Raw genomic sequence first — 26890 nt, 5'->3', positions numbered from 1 at the left:
CCGTTGGAAAATGTCTGTCAAATGAGGACGAAAGTGGAAACAGTGTCCGGTTTTCCAAGAGAAAATGGACAAGTTCCTATTTCGTTACAGAGGTAAATGGGAAGCCAGTGTGCTTGGTGTGTTCATAGCACCTTTCAGTGCTCAAAGGATATAATATTCGGCGCCACTATGAGACTCATCATGGCGGAAAGTACAAGAACTTGCCAGGAAAAGTGAGAACATAGAAGATAAATGAATCGTCGGAAGGTTTGAGGAAACAGCAGTCTGTTTGGAGTCGTAGCCGAGAGATCAGCGAGACATCTCAGGTTGCTCGTCATCTCTTTAGTAAATGGATTTTTCATTATAATGAAGGGAACATTTGGAGGTGTTGGTATTTCTAGGTTACCCTGCAATGGTTTTACTGGTCTGGCCCCACTTGACATCGCATTGGACTGTCCGTGGCTCATGAACTAAAATGACTTCCCCTGGTGTAGATGCACGGACAGAGATATCTTTATGTGCATGTGTATACAGAATTACACACGTACACGTTTGCACATAGCACTGCACATGCTGAGCAGTTAAACTATTAGAAAGCATTCTTGTCATTCACCTTGTAATAATGTCTACCGCCCACGACACTGTCACTCTCACAACAGGCAGACTCAGCAGCGAAAGCGGTGAGCTTGTTAGTGAGCTAACTTTAATCCTGTGTGAAACAAGCATCACCGGGAAAGTGAAGGCCGGGTGAGTTAAGATACTCGTAGGACAGGCAGGAGGTCGCGTTGCTGAAAGGCAAAACTGAGTGGCTTGGAGGGCAGCTGCAGCTGGGTGTGGTGTGTGTGTGTGTGACTGCCTCGCTGGTGGCCTGCTGCGACCAGATTACATGTTCACTGTCCCACAGCGGGTGTGGAAGTGAGATGGGTAGGACTGAGTGGTAAATGGCCTCAGCGGGGGAGCCACGCGGCTGGTTGAGCACTCCTCCAGTGAGTGAGTGAGTGCCGGACCATCAGCTGTGGAGTCCAGTGTTTCCCAATTTGCTCGATCGTTGGGACTCGCAAGCAGTTGTCTTTTTGACTTGGGCTAACAATGCTATTGACACTTTCATGGTTGTTTGAAGCAAACATCATTTTTCAATGAAAGTAGCAACAGAAGCATAGAAAATATAAGTTAAAGGAGCAGTGTGTAATATTTAGGGGGATCTATTTATGTTTTCTTTAGTGTAAAATCACCTGAAACTAAGAATCATTGTGTTTTTATTACCTTAGAATGCAATTACAATTACAATTTATTTTCCAAAGACAAAATAACTGGTAACACATTATAATAACCATCATTAATAAATGGTAAATTAAATGAAGCAAGTTAATTAAACTTAAGTTATATAGATAGTTTTATAGTTATTTTACTGTTATTAGTAATGTTATAATTGCTGTTATTTTATCATTAGTTTGTGTAATATGAAATAATTTGTTTATACAATTTATATTGTATCATAGCTGATAAGAGACATTAAAAACTGTTTATTAACTGGTTATTGTTGCACACATTATAACATTTTATATACTGTATTAATTTGTCGATAATTAACAAATGATTTGTAAACTTTTAAGAAATTTGTAAAACTTCTATAAACATTATATAGATAGATGGACCAGAAACCAATTATTAACCATTAACAAAGTATTAACTATCAATCTAAATAATGATTATAGACGGTTTACAAACCATTTATTAACCATTAAGAAATACCTAATATAGTATATAAAATGTTATAATATGTGCAACAATAAACTGTTAAAATCTCATAAATTATAGCATTACTAATAATTAGTAAACATTACTAATTATTATTCCATTGTTTGATAACAGTAAAATAACTATTACTGTACTATAATAACGTTTAATTAACTATTATTTTACCATTAATCAATGATGGTTATTATAAAGTGTTACTAAATAACTTACTGCATTAGTAAAATGATACAATATCTAGATGCTTACTGTGTACTATAATAAAATGCCTTCATCGTAGTATAACACACTTTTACAATAACATGCTTTACTCTACTGTATGAAATATTCAAGTCCTCTCTGTATTGTACTGCAGGGCACTGTGTGCTGTAGCACACTTTAAGTAAGACGTCAATTTAGCTAATCTTTGTCTGTGGAACAATTGTGAAGCTGTTTCACCATTGTAAAGAATCAAACACATGTGCCCTTGTCTGGCTCGGTGCTCCAGGGGCCACGCAAAGCCTCAAGCAAACATTAAAGCCTCTGGCAGAATGATTAAAAACCTCGAAGCAACAAAACGAGAACACTCCCGGAGCCAGGATCAGTTAAAGCTTCAACCTTAAAACAATTTAGTAAACCACTAATGCTCTTTGTCGCTACGACGTTAGGGAAGCAAATCTGGGATGTATACCGAAACAATACTGTTACAGAAAACATGGATCCAGAAAGTGATTATAAACGCTGGGGCTATTAGAGTCTCTAAAAACAGTCTCACTTGTCAATGAAAAGCAAATTTCACTTGTAAAATATGATTTTATGAGTGAAGAAAATACTAAATAGCTCATTAGTGTGGATATTCTTTGACCTTAAAAAATCCCCAAATATTGGACTCATAAAAAACAATGTTCTGCACTCTTTAACTAGACTGAATAACACTGGATGCAAAGCGACTACATCCGTTCTCCTGTGGCAGGCTGCGTTGCTGGTGAACTAAATCTAATTAATATTAATTTTTCCCTGTCTGCTGTCTGGGCTGGTAACCCAGAGCAACAGCCTGTCTGTATTGTGCTGCGGTCTGGTAAATGATGCTGAATCGCTTCCTGGCACATCCAACACCTATAAACTCCCAACCAAAAAAAAATAAAAACTAAATGTGTTTGTATACTTAGGAAAAGATGGAAACATGTGGTTATCAGAGCGGGATAATATGCCTTTATAGAGCTGTGTATAGTAATTCCAGGACAAAATTGGTGTAATCATTTAGCTATAAGGAGGTTTCATGTGGTACTGTAATGGTATGTGCATGTATGCAGTTTAGTAGGTTTAACATTTGACCTGCAGCAGAGGAAGAATGTGGCTTAACTGTTTTTCCAGACTATTTTTTCTCATCATTCCAATTATTGCTCTAAATATAAAAAAAATCCTGCATGTTGTAAACTATTTTCAGCACCAACGTAAAATGTTCTTTTAACTATTTCCTCCTAAAACCTTTCAACAACTCAAGAGAAACTCAAGGCAAAGGGTGGGCCCCAATGGGAAGCCAAGGGCAGCTACTGCAGGTGAATGGTAGAGTACTTACTGTAGGCATAACATATTGTTGATGAGGCATCCATGACGTACTCTGGACCTGAGGAGAAACACATAAAGTGTGAAATGTTGGTGACAATTCCTCAATCCTAGTCGGATCCAAGTAGTATCCCACATAAAGCATTAAACGTTGTTCAAATATTCACAATATGTTCAAATACTCCCTTAGACTGGAGGTTTTAAAGTGATTGCATTGGCTTTAATACATCAAAAAGGCTGAACTTTACACAGATTAACTTGTGCCAAAGAATTACGAAAAAAAAAAAAGAATTTGAAAGTCTGGAGGCTGCAAATCTCCCTCCTGTCTTCTCATTATTGCCAACAGTATGACTTGTGCATGGAGCCCATAAATTAGGTTCCTTCTCTATTATAATAATAATATTAATGGCGTACCCAGTGCTGTTGCAAGAGGAGTGAAACATTGTGAAAATTGGAGGGACAGACTGCTAGAAAGGAGCCATTTTAGTAGGCTTATTACTAAAAGTAAAAAGGAATTTGAGAATGGTCGACAGAACATTTCTTTGTTTCAGAGGTTTGCCAAGCTAATACCAGAGGGAAAACATATACAGACATGCGTATTCACAAACGTGAGATGAGAAAGTTAAAGAGACGGTGAAACAGTGACAGACAATGATCAAGAGACCGGGGGAAATGGAGGAACAAACAGAGCTTTTAGATGTGCTGGAGAGAGGAATTAGACAGCTTGTAGCAGACAAACACACAGGCTGGCCACTGATCCTGGTAAAATGATTAGATTAAACAAAGACAAACACGGAATAATCTGCTATAAGAGCAATCAATCCTCTGCGCCAACCCAAACGCGTGATTTGGATCCGCACCTAAACAAGCTTGATATTCTACAACACGAAGCCAAGTCTGTTTGTTTACACATGCCGGTATTTGTTCTCCCCAGCTGAACGGGACAGCAGATAGACACAGAGAAAAGCTTATCTTTAATCACTTATCTTCATTCAAGATACTGCGTGACCATCATGTGATTTATTTAATGGACTCTCGTCAGAATTAAGGCTCCTTGACACCGCGCGACTTTGGGCCGTCCCAGAAGAAATGTTGAGGAGTGTGGTGAAAGCTTTGGCCGTAAATCAAAAACGGTGGTTTGGATTATAATGAGTCCACTCACGGACGATTTAGAGGTTTGGTGGCCGGAGACAAGACAATGTCCGAAATTTAGGAAGAAAATTCCAAGATATGATTACTGCTAAGACCCACGTTTGGAAGCCAACCAATTAGAATACAACATGAAAATATATAGAATATACTAGAGAGCTAGAGTATTGCTATGATTTAGCAGATGTTCATTGCACCATCTGACATGCCTCAAAACTAATAGCGATTGTGAACCTGATTGAGACCCATCTTGCACACTGTCGGCAGTTTCAGATTAAACTTGTTATGCTTTCCCCCTTCCCTTAGTGTGTTATATAGTTTTTTGTTACAAAGCCCAAAGACCACACCAAAGGGAGTTACTCTACCCCACAGAAACTCTGCTCCTGAACTGCCTGAAACGCCTTACTTGAAGTCCCGCCTTTTCTTCCGTAACGTGGTGATGTCAGCAAGTAACACATTTACATAATACCTGCCTAGCGGCTAGTTTGGCACGCCCTCAAACAAAGCTAGTTAAAGCAGAGCTGGAGCGAAGTCTGAAGAGTCCTCGAAGCATCACAACAGCAAACCAATGGGTGAGGTCACAGTTATTAAGTCCACTTCTTATATACAGTCTATGATTGCGTGTTGTGGAGTTCAATTTGGGTTCAAAGTTCAATTTTGTTTGACTTTTGCCGCACAATTTGACAGAAATACTGTGCAGTGTGTGCCACTACTGCTCATGTAGCTGCCTGAGAGAACGCAGCCTCTCTCTCCGATGGAAATAATGGCCTTTTTGGTAAAATATATAACAATGGAAAATGCTCAAATGCAGCATTCAGAGACCCGGAAGACTTCGCTTGGATTTTCCCCAAAGGACCTAAAACAGCTCTGATGGAGTGGTTTGGCTTAATCATATTCTTATTCATTGCAACAGTTAGCAGGGTACCGTTGTTCTATAGCTCCAGTAGGTTCAAGTGTGAGTGAACGCTATAATGTGCATCACCTAAAAAGCTCCCTACCTCTGGCTGAACTTCACAGCTTGTGTTACCATTAAAAACAGCCTGTCAGCCAGTAAGCCAAAAGAAACGGCCAGTCAGTCACTAAAGCCAGTTGGCCACTAACCCATCCAGCCAGTTAGCTAGTTAGTAAGCCAGCCAGCCAGCCAGCAAGCCAGCCAGCCACATATTTAGTCAGCCAGTGAGCCAGTCTGCAGAGCCAGTGATGTAAACCAGGCCACGGCTGGCTGGCGGCACTAGCTGAGATCTTGGTGGTGATCTGGCCTCGGCTGGCTCCCGTCATGTGGATCATCAAAGCTGCTTTTCCAGGAAACAAAGCCAATCATCATCCGAGCTCACCGGAGGCTTGACAGAACACCAGAACACTGCAGTCGGTACGGGTCATTTGCAGATTTGATAAATCGATGCCAACGAAACTCGCAGCTCAAAAAAAAAAATACCCACTCAACATAAACATAAAAGAAGGAATGGCATATACAGTCATCCCTATGCACCTTGAGATTTTCATTACAAAGGCAGTAGTTTCCATCATAAAAGGAAGCTTTTGTCTGGCGTTATGTGGCTGCCTGGCTTGTCTTCTCCTTTTCTTCTTCCTCCGTCTCTTTGTACTTGAACAGAAGATGAAGGACTCACCTTCCTGCCGTGACTGGCTGAAGGGCAATATTACAGGAAGCGGCGGCAGAGCTGCCCGATATTGAAACTGTGAGGATTAATATTCCTCAAAAGCCTGGCCATTGTTTTTGATAAATCAATTTGGGAAGCCTTCCGAGAGCGGATTAGAGACGCGCCCTGGCCCACTTTTCTCCCTCCTCCCCTTTCCCCTGCCCCTCCACCGCAGGTACTGGACCAGAGTTTTAATCAAGCGCGCCTCAAAGACGGGCACGGCAACCTTCAGCAACACCCCTCCACTGCCCGCCATCCTCCCCCACCCTCACCACTTGAGTCATCGCCATCACTACCACCCGTACTACCCGTCCTCCTCTCCGTAGTTGTCTTTCTCTCCATCTGTCCCTTCTATTTTCCCCATCTATCCTTCACCTTCTCTCTCTCTCTTGCTCGCTATCCTCGTCTCGTCTGCCTCTGCATACCAAACAGAGCCGATGTTAAACGATAGCGTCTCAGCGAGAGAGGGCACAGCGGCGGCGCCTCCTTGATGTTTGGGATTCAGCAAAAGGTGCCGCGTGAAATGCACGGTGACGGGAAAAACGGTTAACGCTCTTGACATCTCACACAGCCAATTTTCACGTTCCTGTTCTGTTCTCTTTCATTACTCTGCACATCACAGCCGTGAGGAAGGTGGAAATTCACTTTGGAAGAGGAAGCGATTGGATCCAAGTTAGTAGAAAAATAAAGAAAATTAAAAAACGCCTTTAGCAGCTGAGGGAGCACAAAAGAGGTCAGGAAACTGGAAGAGAGGAAAGCGCTTGTTTTTCTTAGACACTTTCATTCTTGATGGGTGATTTTATATTTTTCTACCCTGTCAGCCTTTTCTTTTTTTCTTAATCCCTTTCTTTTTTCGTTGCTTGTTTTCTGATGCCTGTTGTGTTTGCCGCCCACGAAACAGATGTCACCGAGCACAGCTGGAGCGGCGAAGAAAACGATGAGAGGAGAAGAGAGAAGCTCACGCTGTTCGGCATCCTGCCCCCTCTCTTCCATCCCCCTTTACACAAAACAAACCCTCACATTACACATACATGGACAGCAATCTACCCATAATGCAGCGCATTATGGCCCACCTGATATGTGGAAACGGGGGAAGCAGCGATGAAGGGCGTGATGGAGGTCTGTGCAATCATGCGGTTGGTGGCGATGCTGTAAGGCGAGGAGTAGAACCTGAGGAGGGAGGGAGAAAGAGGGGAAGGAGGGTTGAGGAAATTGAAGAGGAAAAGGAGGTAAAGAGTAAAAAAAGAGCAGAATTAGTTTGTCAAACTCATATTAGGTATATAGAACATAATGTAAGCACACAAAAAACGGTGTATTAACTTACAGCTCTTTGTCTATATAAGAAAGAAACTCTTGCAAACTAGAGCACACACACACACACACACACACATATACACACACAACACCGTAGATTTATCCCGCTACTTGTTCAGAGCAAACACTCGGCCATATATTGTATTTCGAACGCCACATAAAAGTTTCATGAAGTGTCTCATAGCGTTCTCAATTGAAAAGTCGGGTTTTATCACATCAAATTGAGCTTTGTCATCGTATAAAGTAGGAGGTTGTATGTATTTTTTTTCTGCCAGTATTAAGGCGACACTGTACCGTGCTGCCTGGCTGGCTTTAAGCAGCACGCTTCTAGGCTGAGCTCGGGGAAAACTCAATGCATTTCAAGAAGGTAAGGCTCGACATGAGCTGCAGAGAAGCGAGGTGGTCGGCTTTTCGCTACTTTATCTCGTTGCTGAAGGTTTATAGCGACCGAATGTCGTCGTGATCCCCTGGGAGGCCAAGTGGAATGTCCAATAGTCTCTGTCACCTGAGATGAAGATCATATTACTGGCCGAGGACATTAGACAAGTTATGTACTGGGTTTGATGAGCCCACATTCAAGATACAGCAGTGGTGTGTTACATTATTTTTTAACTAAGGCTGTCAAAGTTAATGCGCATTAACATAACTTGATCTTTCGGAGGTTGTAGCGGGCTCAGTTTTAAAGCTAGAGTGAAGACACTGGTATCATATGAAACTAGATAAACTAAGGAATGCATTGGTACCATGTCATAGCTTGTCACGAAGGAGGCTAAATAGCACTCCAAACTTACGCTAAATTTTGGCAAGGAAAAACTGGCATTGCCATCTTCAAAGGGGTCCCTTGACTTCTGACCTCAAGATATGTGAATGAAAATGGGTTCTATGGGTACCCACAAGCCTCCCCTTTACAGACATGCCCGCTTTATGATAATCACATGCAGTTTGTGGCAAGTCATAGTCAAGTCAGCACACTGACAGCTTTATTGCATAAAGCAAGTATATTTATCCAATCCCATGTTGATAAGAGTATTAAATATTTGACAAATCTCCCTTTAAGGTTCATTTTGAACAGATAGAAAATGTGTGATTAATTGCAATTAACTACGGACAATAATGCGAATAATTGCAATTAAATATTTTAATCGATTGACAGCCCGAATTTTAACCCAAATGTTCTGTTGGGAGTGCTGGAGACCCCGGACCAAACAATGTAAAGAGTTTTATCAACTTGATTTTGAACTGATGGCAAGTTTCAGAAGTCAGCTACAGAAAAAGCATTTCCCTCTGTTTGGAGTCTCAGAGACACCAGCTGTAAAACATGGTTAAATACAATGGGTTTTTTATTATCCTCTTTATCTGTGATTGATGTTTACAGTCTTTTTTACGTAGCTCTACAACTCCCAAATTCCCAATAAATCGATTTGAATTTCTCTTATTGGACTTTAACAACAGTTTGTTCATTAGAGGTCAAGGGATAAAAAGAAACTCTGAAATACTGTTCAAGTGTTACTTATGAGATGAGATGTGGGAACAGCTTACAGTGTTACGTCTTTTTAGGTTGGATTTCGTCTTGATATGGGTAAAAAACTTTTCTTTTTGCTGCTCTCCTATGAAAGTATGCAGTTAAATTCATTCAAATATTAATGCAAACTAGAAAATGTAAATTCAGTCCCACAGCCACAATAGTATATACATGGGTAATTTGCATCAGAATCGTATTTTGAATTCACTAATCCAATTTGCCCTGTGGGCCCACCACCCGCAGGGATAGCCATTGGGGTCAGGTGCATTGTTAGCCGGGCAGCAGGCAAAGGTATAGTCCTAGGTGTGCTGCCCCCTGGCATTGCAGACTGGTTCTAGGGACGATCATAGATCCTCGGGACTTTAGGGTAAAATGGAGCCTGAAGGTAGGTTGGTGTGGTGTCAGCAGTAACGCAGGCGTTGTACTGGCCATTGTGGTGAAGAGGGAGCCGAGCCGGAAGGAAAAGCTTTTGATATACCAGTCGATCTACACTCCAACCCTCACCTGTGGTCATGAGCTTTGGTAATACAAGCAGCCAAAAGGAGTGTCCTCCATAGGGTGGTCAGGGGGAGAAAGGGTAAGGACCTCAGACATCCGGAGGGAGCTCGGAGTAGAGCCGCTGCTCCTAAGGAGCTAGTTGAGGTGGTTCGGGCATCTGATCAGGATGCCTCCTGAGTGCCTTCCTTTGGAGGAACTGGTAGGAGACCCCGGGGTAGACCCAGTACACTCTGGAGAGATTACTATATGTATATCTCATCTGGCTTGGGAACTTTAGTATCCCCCAGGAGGAGCTGCAAACGCTGCTAGGCAGAGGGACGTCTGAACGACCTCACCACCACAACCCAGCCCCGGATAAGCGGCAGAAAATGGATGGATAGTCCAAATTGCATTTGAATTTTGATGTAGCAATAAGCAGTCGTACAAATGTGAAGTGGCATTTTTGTTTTACATTTTCAGTTCATTTTTATTTTCTACTTCAAATTAACATATGAATTAAATTGACTATATTCTTCTAAATTCTTTGCTGGCTGAGTCACTCTATTTCTCTATTTTCTACATTGCATTAGCACTTGAATAAAACGGACTACTTTTATATTCTTTGCTACTTAATTCACCCGATTTCCCTTTTTTCCTGGAACACGATCATTAAGCTAAACTTCTGGTCGAATATATTACGAGTGAATCATTCCTTTCCCAGCAGGTCTGTTGCTTAACACAAATATCTGTGGGATTATAATTTGGCGGATTTGCAGCAAAGGAGGCTTTTACATGGCAGGCTGTGTGCAATGAGCGATGCTATTCATCCAGTTTTTTTTTTTTTTTTGGTTGAGATTGACTCCAAGTCACTGGGGGATAAGTGGTTTAGGAAGCGGGGAATGAGGAGCTTCCTGTGTACGACTGAGGCCAGAGGGAGATAGAGGGGAGCCTCAACACTCTCCTTCCTGTCTCAGTACTGCGGGGAAAAATAAAACATGTTGCCGGGTCATTTATTTCCACAGCGCCATTAAGTCATGACATAAAGACACAGGAACACACACATACATAAAGACCCAAACACACACACAAGCTCACTCAGCTACCCTTTGCCATTTCTCAATGAAAACCAATATTTGAAGTCCATATAGATCTTCCTAATCAAACAGTGACAAAGTGCAGCCACTACATTAATCTTTATGTATGGCAGTGGTATTGACTGGGCTCCTATGAGCCAAGAAGGGAGTGTATTAGACATGGTGCCAAAGATGGATTGACTGTAAAGCTCTTACCCATTCTGCATTGCAGCGGGATCGTATGTTAACGCCATGCCAGTCTGAAAGAGAAGAAAAACAATAAACATGCCGGATTAATCACAAATTAAGAGAGTTGGATCAGAAAACATATGAAATGACATTAAACTGCAACAACGTGACAATTGAAAAGACATAACAGATAACAAAGTTAGTCACAACTTGATCTGTATTTTTCTTCTGACCATTAAAGGAATAGTCCAACATTTTGGAAAATCTGCGTATTCACTTTTGTTGTACAGAGTTAGATGAGAAGATTGTATGGTTTTACATATTGTTTTTTGTTCAGATTAAAGAAATTAGATATAACGTGTTAATTAGTGAGCTGTAGAGGTGCTGGTAGGCAGCTTTTTCTTTTTTTAATCTTTGGACAGAGCCAGGCTAGCTGTTTCCAGTCTGTCTGTGCCTTCATGTTTAGTGTACAGACACGAGAGTGATATCAATCTTGTCATCAAAGCAAACAAGTGTATTTCCCAAAATGTCAAACAACTCCTTTAAAGGGCTAGTTTGGATGTTTTGAAGTGGGGTTGTATAAGGTATTTATCCATAGTCAGTGTATTACCTACAGTAGATAATGGTCGGCGCGCCCCCAGTTTGGAGAAGCAGACAGGAGTTACCGCATGGGAGCAAAGCAACATAGTGTTGTGGACGGGGCCGTCAGCAAAACGTCAACGTCAAAATCAATATCAGTTTAAATGTCTATATTTAGAATATTTTCACCACTTTACCTTGCCGTCAGATAGCCCTTTCTGATCAACCAGACTCTACTGCAAAAACTCCTGGCAGAACACGGGGGTTGCTGGTCTACCGCTGCCTCAATTTGTAGTTCCCTTTTGCTATTGTGTTACTTTGGTGAATCCAAAATAACCAAAGTCACACAAAAACATAAAGACACTAACCAAGTAAGGCAGCGGTAGACCAGCAATGTTCTGCGAGGTCAAATTACTGTTTCTTTTTTTCAACGGAGTCTGGTAGCTTTGGCCAGAGCATAGGTAACTTCAGCTTCAGTTTCCCGTTGAAACTGTTTATACTTTATAGCTGTCTCACGGCAAGTTAAAGCGGTGAAAATGTTCTAAATATAGCGTACACTTAAATTGATATTGATTTTTTTAGGTGGGCCTTTGTTTTAGGTGACTAAAATACGTTTTGCTGCCTGTCTCCAGCAGTACATTGCTTTGCTTCCGTGCGGTAACTCCTGTCTGCTTCTCCAAGCTGGGGGCGTGCTGACCGACATCTACTGTAGGTAATACACTGACTATGGATAAGTACCTCATACAACCAGAAATCCTGCACATTGTGGGTTATTTTACCGAGTCACAACATTACAGTAGGTACTGTAGACCTTTGTCAGATAAGATTAATATCTTGGTATAAATGGTATAGTATATATATATACACTGGAGATGTGCATGTACATTGGACCACATTTTGTCATGGTCACCTATTTTGTGCCGGTATATTCTGTATGTCTTCTGTCAATATGTTCCTGCACCAATGTCACCCAGATAATTCTCTGTACCTTTATTGTACTTGGAGGGAATAACCTGATTTAAACCCTGATTCTCTTTGTTCAAAATAAATTTAATCAAATCAAAAATCAACTCATTTTCAAATTGGAAAAAACTGACAAGTGACAGAGCCGATGTGGGGAAAAGCTCCGTCGATAGGACAAAGTGAATTGGTATTGAGGGCGCCTCCTTTTTCTATTTCGATCACGTACAATCATGTATTTATGAATGAGAGGAAATGAAGAAATGCCCTTTGGAGAGAAAAGGAGTGAGCGGAAAACTGAGTTCTTTGTCTGCTGATGGTGTGTGTGTGTGTGAGGGCCTCTTAGAGTCCAGGAGAGAGACCTGTGCGCCGCAATCCGTCATCTGCATTCCTGAAGGTTCTCTCCCGGAGGAGAGCTAATCCGATTTCTTTTAACGGGAGGCTGCTGAGGACGGCAGATTTCATCAGCATACACACACACACACACACACACACACTTATACACACTCCCTTTTCTTGCCCTTCCTCTCTCTCACTTTGCTCTCCCCTCCCTCTCCTTTCTTCCTCCATCGCCCTCTTTTCTCTCCCTACCTTTCTCTCTTCATCCCTCATCTCTTAATCTACCCTCCTCCCGTCTTTCTGTACCACTTTTTTTTTTTTTTGCCCTTGTTCCTCCAGAGGGCTACCTACACTGAGCTATACTGTTAGGGGAATAGCGGCTCAGAGGAGCAGGGGGGATCAGCGAGCCTAGACCAAACCCGCGACAGTGAGCAAAAACAGAGAATCTATACCGAATGAATAGGGATGTGTGGACGCATAGTTAAAAAAGGCTTTCAGAGACATTTTATGTAAAGCCGTAAAGGTCGGATGAGTAGACTTGCATCAGCCCGTGTTATTTGTATATCTTCTAGGTGTGTATTTTTTCACCTTCAGTGTTTAGCAATGACCCGGTCAGTGAGTCTTTACACTAAATGTGAGATCAACACTGCATGTTTGTGTGTGTGTTCACATGTGCGCTAATAGCCGTGGCAGACGTGGCCAGCTGTCTGGTGAGGCTGCTAACTCCCCTAAGTGCTGCCCTCGGTTCCACGTGCTGATGAATTCCACAGCAGAGGAGCTCCTGACCGGAGACCCTGCATGGCCAATGACTGATTACTGATGCAGTCAGCTTTTGGCTCTGCCGCAACGAGGAGGAAAGACAGAGACAGTCTGTGCATGTTTCTAGTGTACAGATCCCGTGAACAAAGCTCGGACCTGAGAAGAGCTGCAATGGACGGACCAGGCTTCATTTTGCCTGCTAAATTAAGTCAAAATAGGGTTACACTTTCTCACCTCATGCAGTAAATATGATTTATAATGCATTATAAACATACTTATAATGAATTATAATCTGCTTATAGCACTGTATAATCAAAGTTATAAGCACTGATACATATTCATAATGCTCCATAATAACAATCATAACACATTATAAAGCATTTTAAAATGACTTATAAGGTCAAGTACCATAATACTTCATAATTGCTGGTCATTTTTCTTTGTGAGGATCATAATGTATTATAATTCCCATTGTTGTAATACATTATAATCATATACCTTATGCAGTATAATCATATAACGCATTACACATACGTCTATAATGCATTATAAGCACTCATAATGATGACTTATAAGGTCATGTATCATAATACTTCATAATTGCTGGTCACTCACTGACATTTTTCTTTGCAAGTATCAAAATGTATTATAATTCCCATAGTTGTAATTTAAACATTATAATCTTTTATTATAATATTTATAATGTGATTATAATTGTAAAGTACATTTAACATTTTATGTTTTGTGTGTAGTTCTTGCATAGATTTAATATTTTCACTTTACCTAAAGCAAATGACCACTTAGAGTAACTTAAAATCACATATAATGCATTATAATCACTGTTATAACACATAATAAAAAGATTCTAATGTATTCCAACTATGGTAATATAATACACTATGATCCTTGCAAAAAACAAAGTCAATATGTGACCAGCATGAAGTATTATGATATTATGAAGTCATTAAGTGCTTTATAAAGTGTTATGATTATTGTTATCAAGCATTATGAATATTTTCGAGTGCTTATAACTATGATTATACAGTGCTATAAGCAGATTATAACGCATTATAAATTTGTTTATAATGCATTTTAGGCATGGGCGTCATAGAAAGTGTTACCAAGATCTCTTCCAGATTATGAATTTAAACATTTTGCATAATGATACCCAAAAAATTTTTAAAAAATGCCAAAATGTGGGACAATGACAGGAGAGAATGACTCAGTTGTTGCTTTTTGCAGTCAATCATTAATTCAAGTTTTGCGAGTAGTGAATAATGATCATGCATTAATATCTTTTCATCTGTGCTCTTGGGTGTACAAAAAAATGCATTTTGTCTTACTAATGCATTTTCAGTGCAAATGTGGAAAAAGCATTTTACCACACCAATAGAGCAGCTTTAAAAAAAAAAAAAGAAAAATGTGTGTGTGCATGTGCTGTAAGCGTCCATGTGTTTAACACACAGAACCCAAACAAGGGTCGGGTGAGGACAGCCTGTATTAGGCAGCTGTAAGGACACCTGGGCTGTTCTGTTCTTGTGCTGGAAAACTGAGCCGAGCCATCGTATCCATGTCCTCTCACACATACGCACACACGCACACACTGACCCACTCCCTCCTTGTGTTTTAGCCTCCATACACAGATTCTCTCTCTATTTTTTCTCCCCGCCTTGTGGCCACACACACACACACACACACACACACACACGGACATCTGTCAGGCTTTCACACAGAGTGGAAAGCCGGATGTTTTTTTCATCTTCACTCATTCCTCTAGAGTAGGTGCTTGAGAAGTGTGACTTTGAAAGTTTTTGTGTGTGTAGGAGTGTGTGTGTTGGTGAAAAGAGAGAGAGAAAGAAATGAACACCCCTGGTGCTTGTGTCTGTGTGTGTGTGTGTGTGTGTGTGTGTGTTTGTGCGGCGGGGAAAAGAAAATGCAGTGACTAATATGTTTGTCAGCATGAGACAGCGAGACACAGCACTTTCTAGACTCCCACTTTGGGTAGTTTACAAGAAAATCTGTCATATACTTCTCAATCCTCACCATCAGCCCACCCTGCAGCACTCAACCCCGTGCAACTCCTGACTGATCATGCAATGTGTTCCCTCTCTCTTTCTCTCTCTCAGTCTCAGTGAGTCGCTCTCTCTCTCTCTCTCTCCATATGTTGCTGTGGGATCTGGGAAGACTTCAAACACGGTGGAAGAAGAGACAGGGAGACACAGAGAGAGAGAGAGAGAGATGGCAAGAAGAAGAGGAGGAGAGTGAGAGAAAGAGGTGCAAGCAGAGTGAGATGTACTGTAGAAATAGAGAGAGGGAGGAGGTAGAGAGACGTGGAGAAAGACAGAGAGAGCATTGGTGTGGGCTGTTGCTCCCCTTCATCTGTCTGCCACAGGCAGCGAGGTGAGGAATGGCCTCAGCTCTGATAAACTGACTAACATGTGATGCCTATCTCCCATCTCCCCCTGCCCTGCCTGCACAGCTGATCAATGACCACAAGGATGCACACACACACACACACACAAGCAATACTATATTTATAAGGAGCTTTCTATTGACTCTAGAGGTGTAAATGCATGCAGAATGCTATCGGAGGAGCCAGACAATATCTGGAGGTCTGACCTGCATTGCGATGCTGTACTCATACACTGTTCGTAGCTATACCTACGAATGCACAGTAATTCGTATATATATCCCACAAAATCAATTTGTCAGGCACATGATTTTTTTTCAGATTACCTTTTTCATGCACTACTGTCAAGATATAGTGACCGTTTTATAGAAATAACTTTTTTTTTATTATATTAGCTCCAAATCTACCTATTGCTGCTTTAAGTAACGCCACTTCCTGAGTTATTTTAACCCTAACCACGATATTTTCCTAAACCTAACTAAGTAGTTTTATTTCCTAAACCTAACCAAGTTGTTTCCTGTGAAGACGGATGTTTATTTTGAAAAGACTGTATGCATGTAACGAGCAGAAATTGACATGTGCGTCACATGTTGCTGGACATTTGTGGGAAAACGTACGAAAAATTAAGAATAACTTTTTGTAAGATATCATATGAAGCGTTGTACGTTGGATGGGATCTCACCCAGGTGTGAATATAAGGTTTATACAAAAAAAAATCAGTTGAAATATCATACCCCTCCCTCAGCAAAGGACAATAAGCAGTCTACTAGCTCTGCCTACCTAATCTGCATATTGAGATCCGATCACAGAGTGGGCAGAATCGAGATAATGAGAATGCTTATTAATACAGGTGTGAATGTAAAGGCCTACTGTGTGATCGGATGTCAATATCCAGATAACATATCAGATTGCATGTTAATAGCAGATTTGAATGAGGTCTTTAACCCTAATGTTAACCGTCTCAGCTACACGCCAAGCATTAAACTTAACCTTACTCTGTCAACCGGTGATCACTATTATAGATAAGATAACATGTAAGGTTCTAATATAGGATAATATAATACTCCTTACCCTCCCCTCTTTCTTCTTCCTTTCTTCTCTCCCCCTATATGTGATGCAATTTATTCATTCATTTCATGTATTATAGAGGAATTTGAGATGATAGGGCTCTGCACGTTTCAATAAGTATATAATGATGAAGCCACGAGACCTTCCTCAGTACAAATCCCTGAGCTCATAATGACATCAAATAAAGCACACCTGTGCTTTTTTAACGCAAGTGCACATGGGAAATGTTATTCACAAATAACTGATGATGAATCAGTGCAGAAAAGCAGTTGAAGTGTGCAGCGAGCCTTCTTTTCTCCATATTAGATATGTACCGCCTCGGAATTGTGTCTTGAAATGAGGTGGTCTTCCTAAAATATTAAGTTATCCACCATGAGTTACGGAAAAGAACACACAACAGACACTGTTGGAGCGGGAATAAAAATGTTTAAACAAATGAATTTGTTTCAAATTGCATATAGAGGAGGTATATAAATTGAGATATAGGGGAGGGAAGAAGAGGAGAGGGGGATGGGGGATAATGCAGAGGCAGAGACAGTTTAAAGGTGTGTTCAGACAGAAAGCAAAGCCCAAACAGCCATAGTACTGTACCAACTCCACAGACGCTACATGTCTGTGAAAGTGTCCCTTTGTGTTTGTGTTCAGCTCAGCCTCTCACTGAACTCTCCACAAACTCTGGGTCTCTTTGTTATTTCTCTCCTTTTTCCCCCTGGATTCATAAATCCTCAGGATACGCGCGCATTTTAAGTTGAAACAGCTTCAAATTGGCCATGATCGTCTTTGGCGTCAATTTGCACCGCCCTGGGCGAATCCCCGTCTAGTCGCTTCTTTCTCCTGACTTTGTATGCAACCGCCCCGCCTCTTACATTTCGTTTCGCGTTCTGTCTCAACACATAGCAGAGTAACTGTGCGTGTCTGCCTTTTGAAGGTTGGCTTGTAGTTTAATAATGTTTTTCAAAATGATGAAAGACGAAATCATACTGATAGCCAGTGGAAAATATATGTGTGTCTGCAGTATGTGTGTGAGACCAACCCTGTATGCTTAAACTTACATTCATATTAAATTGATCTGCGTATTAAGTTTTTTTTTAATCAACACAAAGAGGAAACTTTTATATTGAATGTACAGTATCTGCAAGCTGTTCACTGACACTCAACATCCCTGCAATATGTTCACTCTCAGTGTTGTCCTTTCAATATGATTAAGTGTGATTAAGAATGTCATGGTTGTATTGAGGTAACTCAAAGCATGTGGTTAATCTTAGGGCAAGAAATCAAAACCACAACCTTTCCCTAAACTTTCCCAAGTGTCTTAGTTGCCTTAACCCAACAATATGTAGGACACAGGACTCAAACCCACATGTCTCAGGTCTTAAAGTCCTGTGCTTTGTATGCCTAACAACTCACCGTAACTCCTTAAAGGTGGGGTTGTATGAGCTACTTATCCATAGTCAGTGTATTACCTACAGTAGATGACGGTCGGCACGCCACCAGTTTGGAGAAACAGACAGCTATACCGACACAGAAGCAATGTACTGCTGTGGAAAAATTTATTTTAACCACCTAAAAGAAAGGCTCACCTAAAAAAATCAATATCAGTTTAAGTGTGCATTATATTTAAAATATTTTCACCTGTTAACATTTCCGTGAGGCAGCTCTACAGTCTATGTTTCCGACGGGGAACTGAAGCCGTTATCTATGCTCTCACCAAAGCAACCAGACTCCATTGAAAAAAATTAATTAGTAATTTTACCTCACATAATATGCGAGTCGTCTACCGCTGCCTCGATCGGTTAGTGTGTTTGTGTTATTGTGTGACTTTGGTTGGTTTGGATTCACCAAAAGTTACACAATAGCACAAACACACTAACCGATCGAGGCAGCGGTAGACCAGCAACTCCAGAGTTCTGCGAGGTAAAATTACATTTTATGTTTTTTTAATGGAGTCTGATGTCTTTAGTGAGAGCGTAGATGGGTACAATGGATTCAGTCCCCCGTCGGAAAGGGCTTTCTGATGGCAAGGTAAACAGACGAAAATATTCTAAATATAGCAAACACTTCAACTGATGTGGATTTTTTTAATGTGAGCCTTTCTTTTAGGTGGCTAAAATACGTTTTGCTGGCGGCCCCGTCCACAGCAGTACATAGCTTTGCTTCCATGTCAGTACTCCTGTCTGCTTCTCCAAACTGGGGGCCGGCCAAGCGTCATCTACTGCAGGTAATACACTGACTATGGAAAATCTCCTACAACCCCACTTCAAAACACCCAAACTATGCCTTCCTTAACACGACTTCTAAGCAGAACATAAACGTCACACTTCTTGGATGGGTAAACTGTTGTCGGTGGATGTTATTGGATGAAAAGCAAATTCATAGTATATAAACATATTTTACAGAAGGTAGGATCGGTGTGATATGGTACGCAGCTGTTTTAAGCTTCAGAGCATCGTATGTGTTTAATGCAGAGGAGGTAAGGGGTGGGGAATAAATACAGCAAGAGGACAAAAGAGGTGTTTCCTCCATTTTGACAGTGTAGGATTTTTCCTTTATCCTTATCACACACACTCACTCGTACGTACACGGTCATCTCACTTTACCTCCAGTCAACTGAGCTGACCCTGTCAATGTGAGGGGCCTGTGAGGGGATGTAGCAATGTGATTTAGGTTAAACACGCTTCACTGGCTTATAGGTGTGAGGGCTGCTGAACATGTGATGGACAGACACACACACACACACACATACACACGCACACACACATAGAAACTACCACCTACACAGAGAGCATGTATTTTCTGAAGGACAAACATTTCATCTCTCCTGGTCTCCCCTACCTTGCAGCTTCAGCACAACTGTCAGCCTCCCTGTGTGTGTGTGTGTGTGTGTGTGTTCACTCTATTCCATATAGTCCAGTCTGAAGCAGCCGTCTCCTCTGCGTGTCCTTCCCAGTATAGCTGGTTGCTAGTCTAGTATGAAGAGTCTGTAACCTTGCCTCCACATGTTGCTGATGAATACGTTACCATAGCGCTGTATCCAATTTCTGCTTTCTGATGTATGGTGGGAATATACGTGTTCAGTGAGGCGTTCGGCTTCAGATGCAATTTACGTGACAGCGCCTATACATCCGGGGGCAGTTTGATCGATATCTGGGGTATTTTTCTTGTCTTTTTTTTTTTTTTGAACGGCTCCATACCTTAGAGTAAATACAAATGACAGGCAGTAATGGTCTACATGAAGCCAGATGTTGGCAACTTCTCAAGGGAGCAGGGTGGGGCCTGTTATTAGGAATACCATTGCCTCAGAGGTAAATGCCTTGTTGGTAAACGCCTTGTCATGATGGAATGGAAAGAGTTTAGTCGACTGAGATTCTTTTGGGCTATATCTGGGTCTCCTGGCTATAAATTCAGGAAGATTAATGATTGCATTCAGGGAAATTATGTAAAAATGTGAATACGTATATTCAAATTTATTGGGTGGTAGCGGGAGTGGAGGATTGTAACACCTGTCTCAATGCTGGAGACATTCCCACAAAGAGAAACAGAGTTCTCAAGATGAATCAAGTGAATGGACTTTGTGATAACAATAGTTTAGTTTAATTGGAAATTATGAATTTACTCATATTCTTTTAAATTTTGCTCAATCTTTTGGTCAGGTCATCCTGAAATTCTAGGGATCTAGTATGCGGTGAGGTCCGCACCTTATGAAAAATTGTTTTGCAGTAGAGTAAATAAACTCTTTCAACTTCTGGGACATGTTGAGGGAAGATGACTTCTGCATCGGTGTAACATCTTACCTCGCCTTCTCTGTGCCACGGCCTCCCGTTCTGAGGGTACTTGCTCTGACTCTGGCGTTTCTTCTGCCCTCCGTCGGCAAATTTGCACAGCAAAGGCTCCGTGGGAGCTGCAGAGAGAGAGAGAGAGAGAGAGAGAGAGAGAGAGAGGACAAAATCACGTTAGGAGGACTTCATCCTGTGACCCATCAGAAGGACAGAAGCCCTTTTGAACTGTGCTGCATTTCTCTTCTTCTACAACCATATCTCCGGCTCTCCTCCCTCCCTCCTTTCTGCCCTCCTACGGAGCTCCTCGAAAAATTCCCAGACCGAGTATGTTGGCAGGCCCCTCGCTACCCCCGGCCCAGGCTGGCAGCCCATGAAAGAGCATCGCAGGCTATTGTTGAAATAATAATCACAGTAATCGCTCTTGTAAATACCTCTGAGATGGTAATGTAGGACCGCTCTGTCAGCCAAAGGTTTTTTTTTCCAGAGGGCGTTTCTGTTCCTGACGCGTAATCCCTCCGTGTTTGACTTTAACAGGCATAGTGTGTTTTAATTTAAATGTTATGGCTTTTTTCCACCCCACAACCATCAGTGCAAGCGTCTCACTGGGCTGTGTTGTCATAGATGTTAACGCTGCTGTTCTCGGAGTGAACACCGGGGGCATCCTAACCATTTCTGACATGATGAGAACAAAAGTAACAGAGGATTGACACAAGTGCAATCTCTACAGACTAGAGATGGCAAGTGTCTATCATCACCAAGCAGGAAAACATGACATGAAATAGCCATTAATCTAATTAAATAAAAAAGAAGAACAAAAAAAAGCCCTCTGTGCTGCGACCTCATCTGTATCAACAGCCTTTTGTGTGCAGGATTGCTGATAAAAGGTTGATGAAAGTGTTGCGATGACCTACAGTACGCCGCTATAAAGATAACTTCTCAAAGGGCACTTTCTCACATTTGAGCTGCAGGTGAGCACGGGCAGAGACAAAAATGGATTCAGGTAGAGGACTTTCCTGATGAGATACTGCAGAGAGAGCGAATGAAAGAGGAACGTGAAAGAAAAAAAAGCAGGGAGAGGAAAAAAGCTCTTAGTGTGCTTTTCTCGTGAGAAACGGGTGGCTCTGTTGGCTGGGGATCTGGGGGTCTTAACAGAGTCCGTCCCCCTTTTCAGTGTGCGTCAGCGAGATCGGAATCTCTTTGGAAGCAGACTGTGGAGTGATGAGAGAGGGGGGGATGGAGACAGTTGGACAAACTGGAAGAAACACCAGAGAGAGTGAAAGAAACAAGACAGGAAAAAAAAAAAGGTTGGAGAGTGAAAGAGATAAGAGAAACAGGTGAGCGACCGTGGGAGAAACAAGGCCGAGCGAGAATCTACACCGGGATCAAACACTCTGTGAAGGCTGTACAGTTCAGCAACAGTGCAGACGAGCTTGTTCCAAACACTGAACCGCTAGCCGCCCTGCACCTGGTGGCTCAGAAGGGACCTGACGGCTCCCCTGTCATCGCGTTCACATTACGGGCCTGGCAGCTCGTGACACGGCCGCTCTCGTTGACGACACGAGCCAAACGACGGGGGTTGATGTCTGCGGGAGGTGAGCAACGGGACCTTTCATCACGCCGCTGCCAGAGATGACACCCGCCGGGAGAATTGTTGACGCTTTAATCTCCGCTCCCAGATGTGAGAGGCGCTTGGGCCTTGATAATAAGAGACGGGAGAGAAAGAAATACTGTCGGGATTGACACGGTAGTAGAGATGGGGATCGTTAGGATTTTATTGATACTGCTACACTCAGACTTGCCAACCTTGAAACCTCAAAAATAGGGAGCATTTTAAAAACCAAAGCAGGGGGTCTGGAGGTGCTCCCTAAGAACAATTTGAGTTTCAGAGACTTTGTTTCCTGCATTCTGACTTTTAAAGAATGAAAATAACTAAATAATAAGTACACTGCAACAACATTGTTATATTAAATAGGCCTACTTTTAATTTTACTTTTAATTATCAGGAAAGAAAACTGAATAATTTGCCCCTCTGGCGTGAACTTGTGTGAATCTCTGGCATCAACTAGCTAATATTCATCAGTTTTCATTCATTCATTCACACTGCTTGAGTATTTCTTTCTCTTAGTACTCTCCATTTCCCTCTACATCTCTGAAGGTCCTTTCAGACACAACGTGACAACGGCACCACTGCACTCTGAAACCCATTATTTCTAATGGCATGCGTCGCACCACGACGGCTTTTTGCTACGTTGAGCAAAGCCCGACTTGGGCGCTGCATGCAGTGTCGCGAGCATCTCGTCCACCGGGAAACAACACATGGTGTAGCTCTATTGTCGTCTGAGTGGAAAAAGTAGGGCTTATACACGCTGTACAGGGACAGAAACAGGTTGAGATAAGGAAAAAAGGTGCAAAGTTTTGTCATAAATCGGGAGGAATACGGGAGAATTGTGACCCCAGGAGGAAACCGGGAAAGGGCAATGAAAAACGTGAGTCTCCTGGGAAAATCGAGAGGGTTGGCAAGTATGCTACACTTTTCGATACTCCTTATCGGTTTGGTTCTTTATCGATACTCTCGGTTCTTTTTCATGACTAAATAATTGCTTTTTAATACATTATTTAAAAAAGAATAAATTCAGAATAGGATTAAAATGTATTTATATTTTAAATGCAACTACATGTTTCTAGAGCAGACACAGTAATTTTTTAATAAATTTAATAATATCTTATTGGAAACTAATCTATAATCTTCTTCTCCTGAGTGAAGTTAAGAAAGAATGAAGAACACAGACATCAGTCGGTATCAGTCCTTCCTGCTGTCCTCTATCCTCCTCCCTCTGCTGATGTGATTCACTGCCTGCAGGTACCGCAGTCGAGGAATTTTAAGATACGTGGCAAACTAAGCTAAACAGTTAGACTATATACAGACAGCTTTTGTTTTAGCTTGTTTGTAACAATTTTCTATTCGCCGAGCTAGCGCGCTGTGCTTGTGTGAACATAGTAGCAGTCGAGTAGCTTGTTGAACAGGTGTATTGATAAAGTATTGGCTTTTTACTTGCAAAGTGTTTATTGCACTTACAATAAAGAGTGTAGTTGTCGTAGTTATCTTCACTTCACCTGGTTCACTACTCTGTCTCCACCGCCGCCTCTCTGCTCTGCTATTTACTGACTTCGCTCTGTGTGTGTAGTGTACGAGTGGAGGAGCTCAGCCTCGACACAGATAGCAGAAGAGATGAGCGCTGCGGCGTGATAATAAATTATACCAAAACGTTAACAAGTACCAATAAAAGAACCGATAACGTCGGAGCTTATCAATACTCCAGTCTTTAATAATTTAGCACCGGTGCCTGTTTAATACCGGGTTTCATTACCCATCCATCCCTACACAGTAGTGACAGCAATGAAACAAGCTGAGGTGACCTTGTGATGAGGGAGTTTTCCAGTTGAACAACAATGATTTGGGCATTGATTTGCCTGTTCATTTACATGTTCTGCCACATTTGAGGGAATTGTTTTGTATATCCAGGAGGTGTCTGAGAGGGTTGTGGCTGCTAAAGGGCTGCTGTGGGGCCACACACATGCAAACAAACTTCTCTAGAAAGCTTAATGAGTTTATGTGGCTTTAGGGTCTATTATGGGACCAAACTTCCAGCCCAGGAGAGTGTTGCCGAGAAGGGAGAGAGTGTGTGAGAGAGAGAGAAGGAGACGCTGCAGAAGAAAAACAACAAAAGCTCTTCCAAACCCTCTCCTCTGGCACTCTGGGAGATAATTAGCTATCGGAGAGATTTGGAGAATCTGACACGGAGCACGCTGACGTTACCCCCGTGACTACATCCCCCAGTTCCCACAGCGAGCTGGCCAATTTGTTTAAGACTCCAGCCCAAGATCAACAGCCTCACGGCACCCCACCCACCCTGTGTGATCACACTCACCCCTCTGTAGCCCCGACACACACACACACACTATCCTCCTTCTGCCCTTAAAGCAGAAATACACACACAGACACACAATGCAAACTGCTGCCAGCCTAAAAACCTTTCTTAGACCTCTCTCGCCACACACACCGTCATCACTGGGCACAGCCCAGAATAAACTAGGCCACTGGCTGTTCGTACTAGCATGCTGATGCTGCGTCTTTAGGTTGCAGCCTCCAACTACAACACATTTGTAGGAGGAAAAAAAAAAATTGCTGCCCTTTAATGATCCTAAATCATGGGAAAAATACATAAAGTGCTTTTGGTCAGAGGTCAACGACTGCCGCTAACAAGGTGCTCCATGGGAACTCCTAATTGTTTTTTATGTAGGTTGCCGTAGGAACTGGTAAACACGTTAACGAGAGGTGACCGCAGACATGTGTGCACAGCCACACTCACGGTCACACATGCACACAGAAGCAAAGAGGAGCGGAGTTAGAGAGTTTAGTGAGAGTAATGCCAACATTACACCAATCGACTTTTCAAGCGATTTCACTTTCGATTTCCAATGACGGAATAAAATCACGAGAGATTTGCTAGAGTTGCGGCGTGATCTCGATCGTTCAGTGTAAAGGTGGTCATAAAACTCAGTCCGAGCTGTCTTTAGTCAGTCTTTTTATCGTCTTGACGTTCCGATAAAATCAAACAAGTTTAATATTATCGTAAGTTCAATGACGCAAAGCTACAGGAATGAGTCCTAAAACCTGGAAATGAGTCAGCACTTCAGCAGTTCTGGTTCCCTCGTCTGGAAGTCAATGGGTTTTTTGTATGGGTTTTTAGTTAGATGTGGTTAACACAAGCTAAAGAGATTTTAATGTTTAGTTCTACGATATAAAATACATCAATAAATACCAAGCTTGTGAAATTTCGAAGCCTTTATGTGTCTTAAAAAAGGTGGTTGCTATCAAGTGGCTAAATGAGACTACTAAACTTCATCACACCGACTCGTCCGCCTCTACAGCTTCGTTGTTTATACTCGCGCTCATGTGACCGTGGTGTAGTTTGTTTATAGCTTAACGTTGCAGTTCTTGAAATCCCCGGTGAGTATGTATTATGCATATAAATATGCTATATGCTATAACTAACCACTGTCCCAAACGGGGCTACTTAAAAGCTAACATTAGCTACTGAGACTCTGTGAGACGGTGTCAGACTTAAGCATTTTAAAAGTCTTTTCAAAGTCTCCTAGTGTCTGGTAGGCATAAGATGCCTCATTTGATCACAGCCTCAGCTCAATCACACTCAGACTGTGCGTTTGGCTTTGAACAGATAGTCATGGCTTTCTGCTCATCAATAGGAACATAACCACCCGGCAAAATGAACCAATAAGTGCATGCAGATGTACTTCTGTACGAGACACTGCAACTACAATAGTCGTTTAAATTGAAGCTTGTTGCAAGTTCCACTTATTAGCGCGGCGTTGCATAAGTGATCATTGCTGTAACTGTTGTTTCCTATGGGAAATATCAGCCCTTTGTCTGCACAATAACAGCCAGATCTCACTGTTCCTTTTCTCTCTCTGGTATCTGCACACAAAGAGAGCTCGCGTGTTGCACTCCGGATGGTCTCGCCAAGGCCAGCTGACTAACATCTTGATCCATGAACGCAAATCAGACACACATCAATCGTCATGTATTCATTTCACTGCTCTGAATTGGACCGTATTAGGACTGAATGGTGAAATCAATGAAGGAATGCCCCTGAGCTGCAGAAGTAGCTGGGTGAAAAGGGTTTTTAAGTCTAGCTTTCCACCATCGAGACAGTTACAAAAGAGGCCTCTTTTGAAGGCCTTAGAGAGGGAAACTGGCCTGGCCTTGCGTTGCTCTCGCTGTGTACAAAAAGCCTTAAAGAGGCCGAACAGAGGGAACTATTCAGCCACTTTGGACCAAAATATGTCAATCTGAAAGGAAGCTTTCCACTTCTCAATGACAACTTTGATTCCTGCAGGTTTCCTGGCTAGCAGTTTCATGAGGTAAGCATCTCTCGAATGTCATTTGGATGGCTCACTGTGTTCTTCTGCAAGGACGTGTTTGGAGAGAACATGGAAAAGCTAGACAGTATTTTATTGGAATCCTGCGGTACTCTGACGCCGCTCGAGGGGATCTCTAATTGGATCAACAACTGTCTGATTCCCATCAGCCAGCTTGACCCATCTGCCCGGACTGAGGAGGCTGTGTCTTATGGGAAAGAGAGGAACAAAACGAGTGGGAGAGAGATACGTGAGGAGGAAAGGAGCACAAGGGACATTGTTCTAGAAATAGATGAACATGATGGAAAACCCTATGACAGGTGGACAGGACGAACGAGAAGGCATATGGAACCAGCAGCATATACCGTGTCGCCATTTTCAGAGTAAAGCTCAGAATG

General features: G+C 42.0%; 1 protein-coding gene across 5 annotated transcripts in view; it reads right to left on the bottom strand.

Annotated features, from left to right (window-relative positions):
• The window catches only part of rbms3 (RNA binding motif, single stranded interacting protein), a 341188-nt gene that overhangs the window by 28114 nt on the left and 286184 nt on the right, over positions 1–26890 (bottom strand). For all 5 annotated transcript variants that reach the window (XM_037793986.1, XM_037793990.1, XM_037793987.1 and 2 more), the window contains 4 exons: positions 20568–20674; positions 10689–10732; positions 7160–7256; positions 3293–3340 (listed from right to left, as the gene is read on the bottom strand). In XM_037793986.1, the coding sequence (XP_037649914.1) occupies positions 3293–3340; positions 7160–7256; positions 10689–10732; positions 20568–20674 (296 nt within the window). The remainder of the gene's footprint in view (positions 1–3292; positions 3341–7159; positions 7257–10688; positions 10733–20567; positions 20675–26890) is intronic.

This window comes from Sebastes umbrosus, chromosome 15 (genome assembly GCF_015220745.1).
Source record: "Sebastes umbrosus isolate fSebUmb1 chromosome 15, fSebUmb1.pri, whole genome shotgun sequence".
Classification (NCBI taxonomy): domain Eukaryota; kingdom Metazoa; phylum Chordata; class Actinopteri; order Perciformes; family Sebastidae; genus Sebastes; species Sebastes umbrosus.
This window is presented reverse-complemented; position numbering and strand designations above follow the sequence as displayed.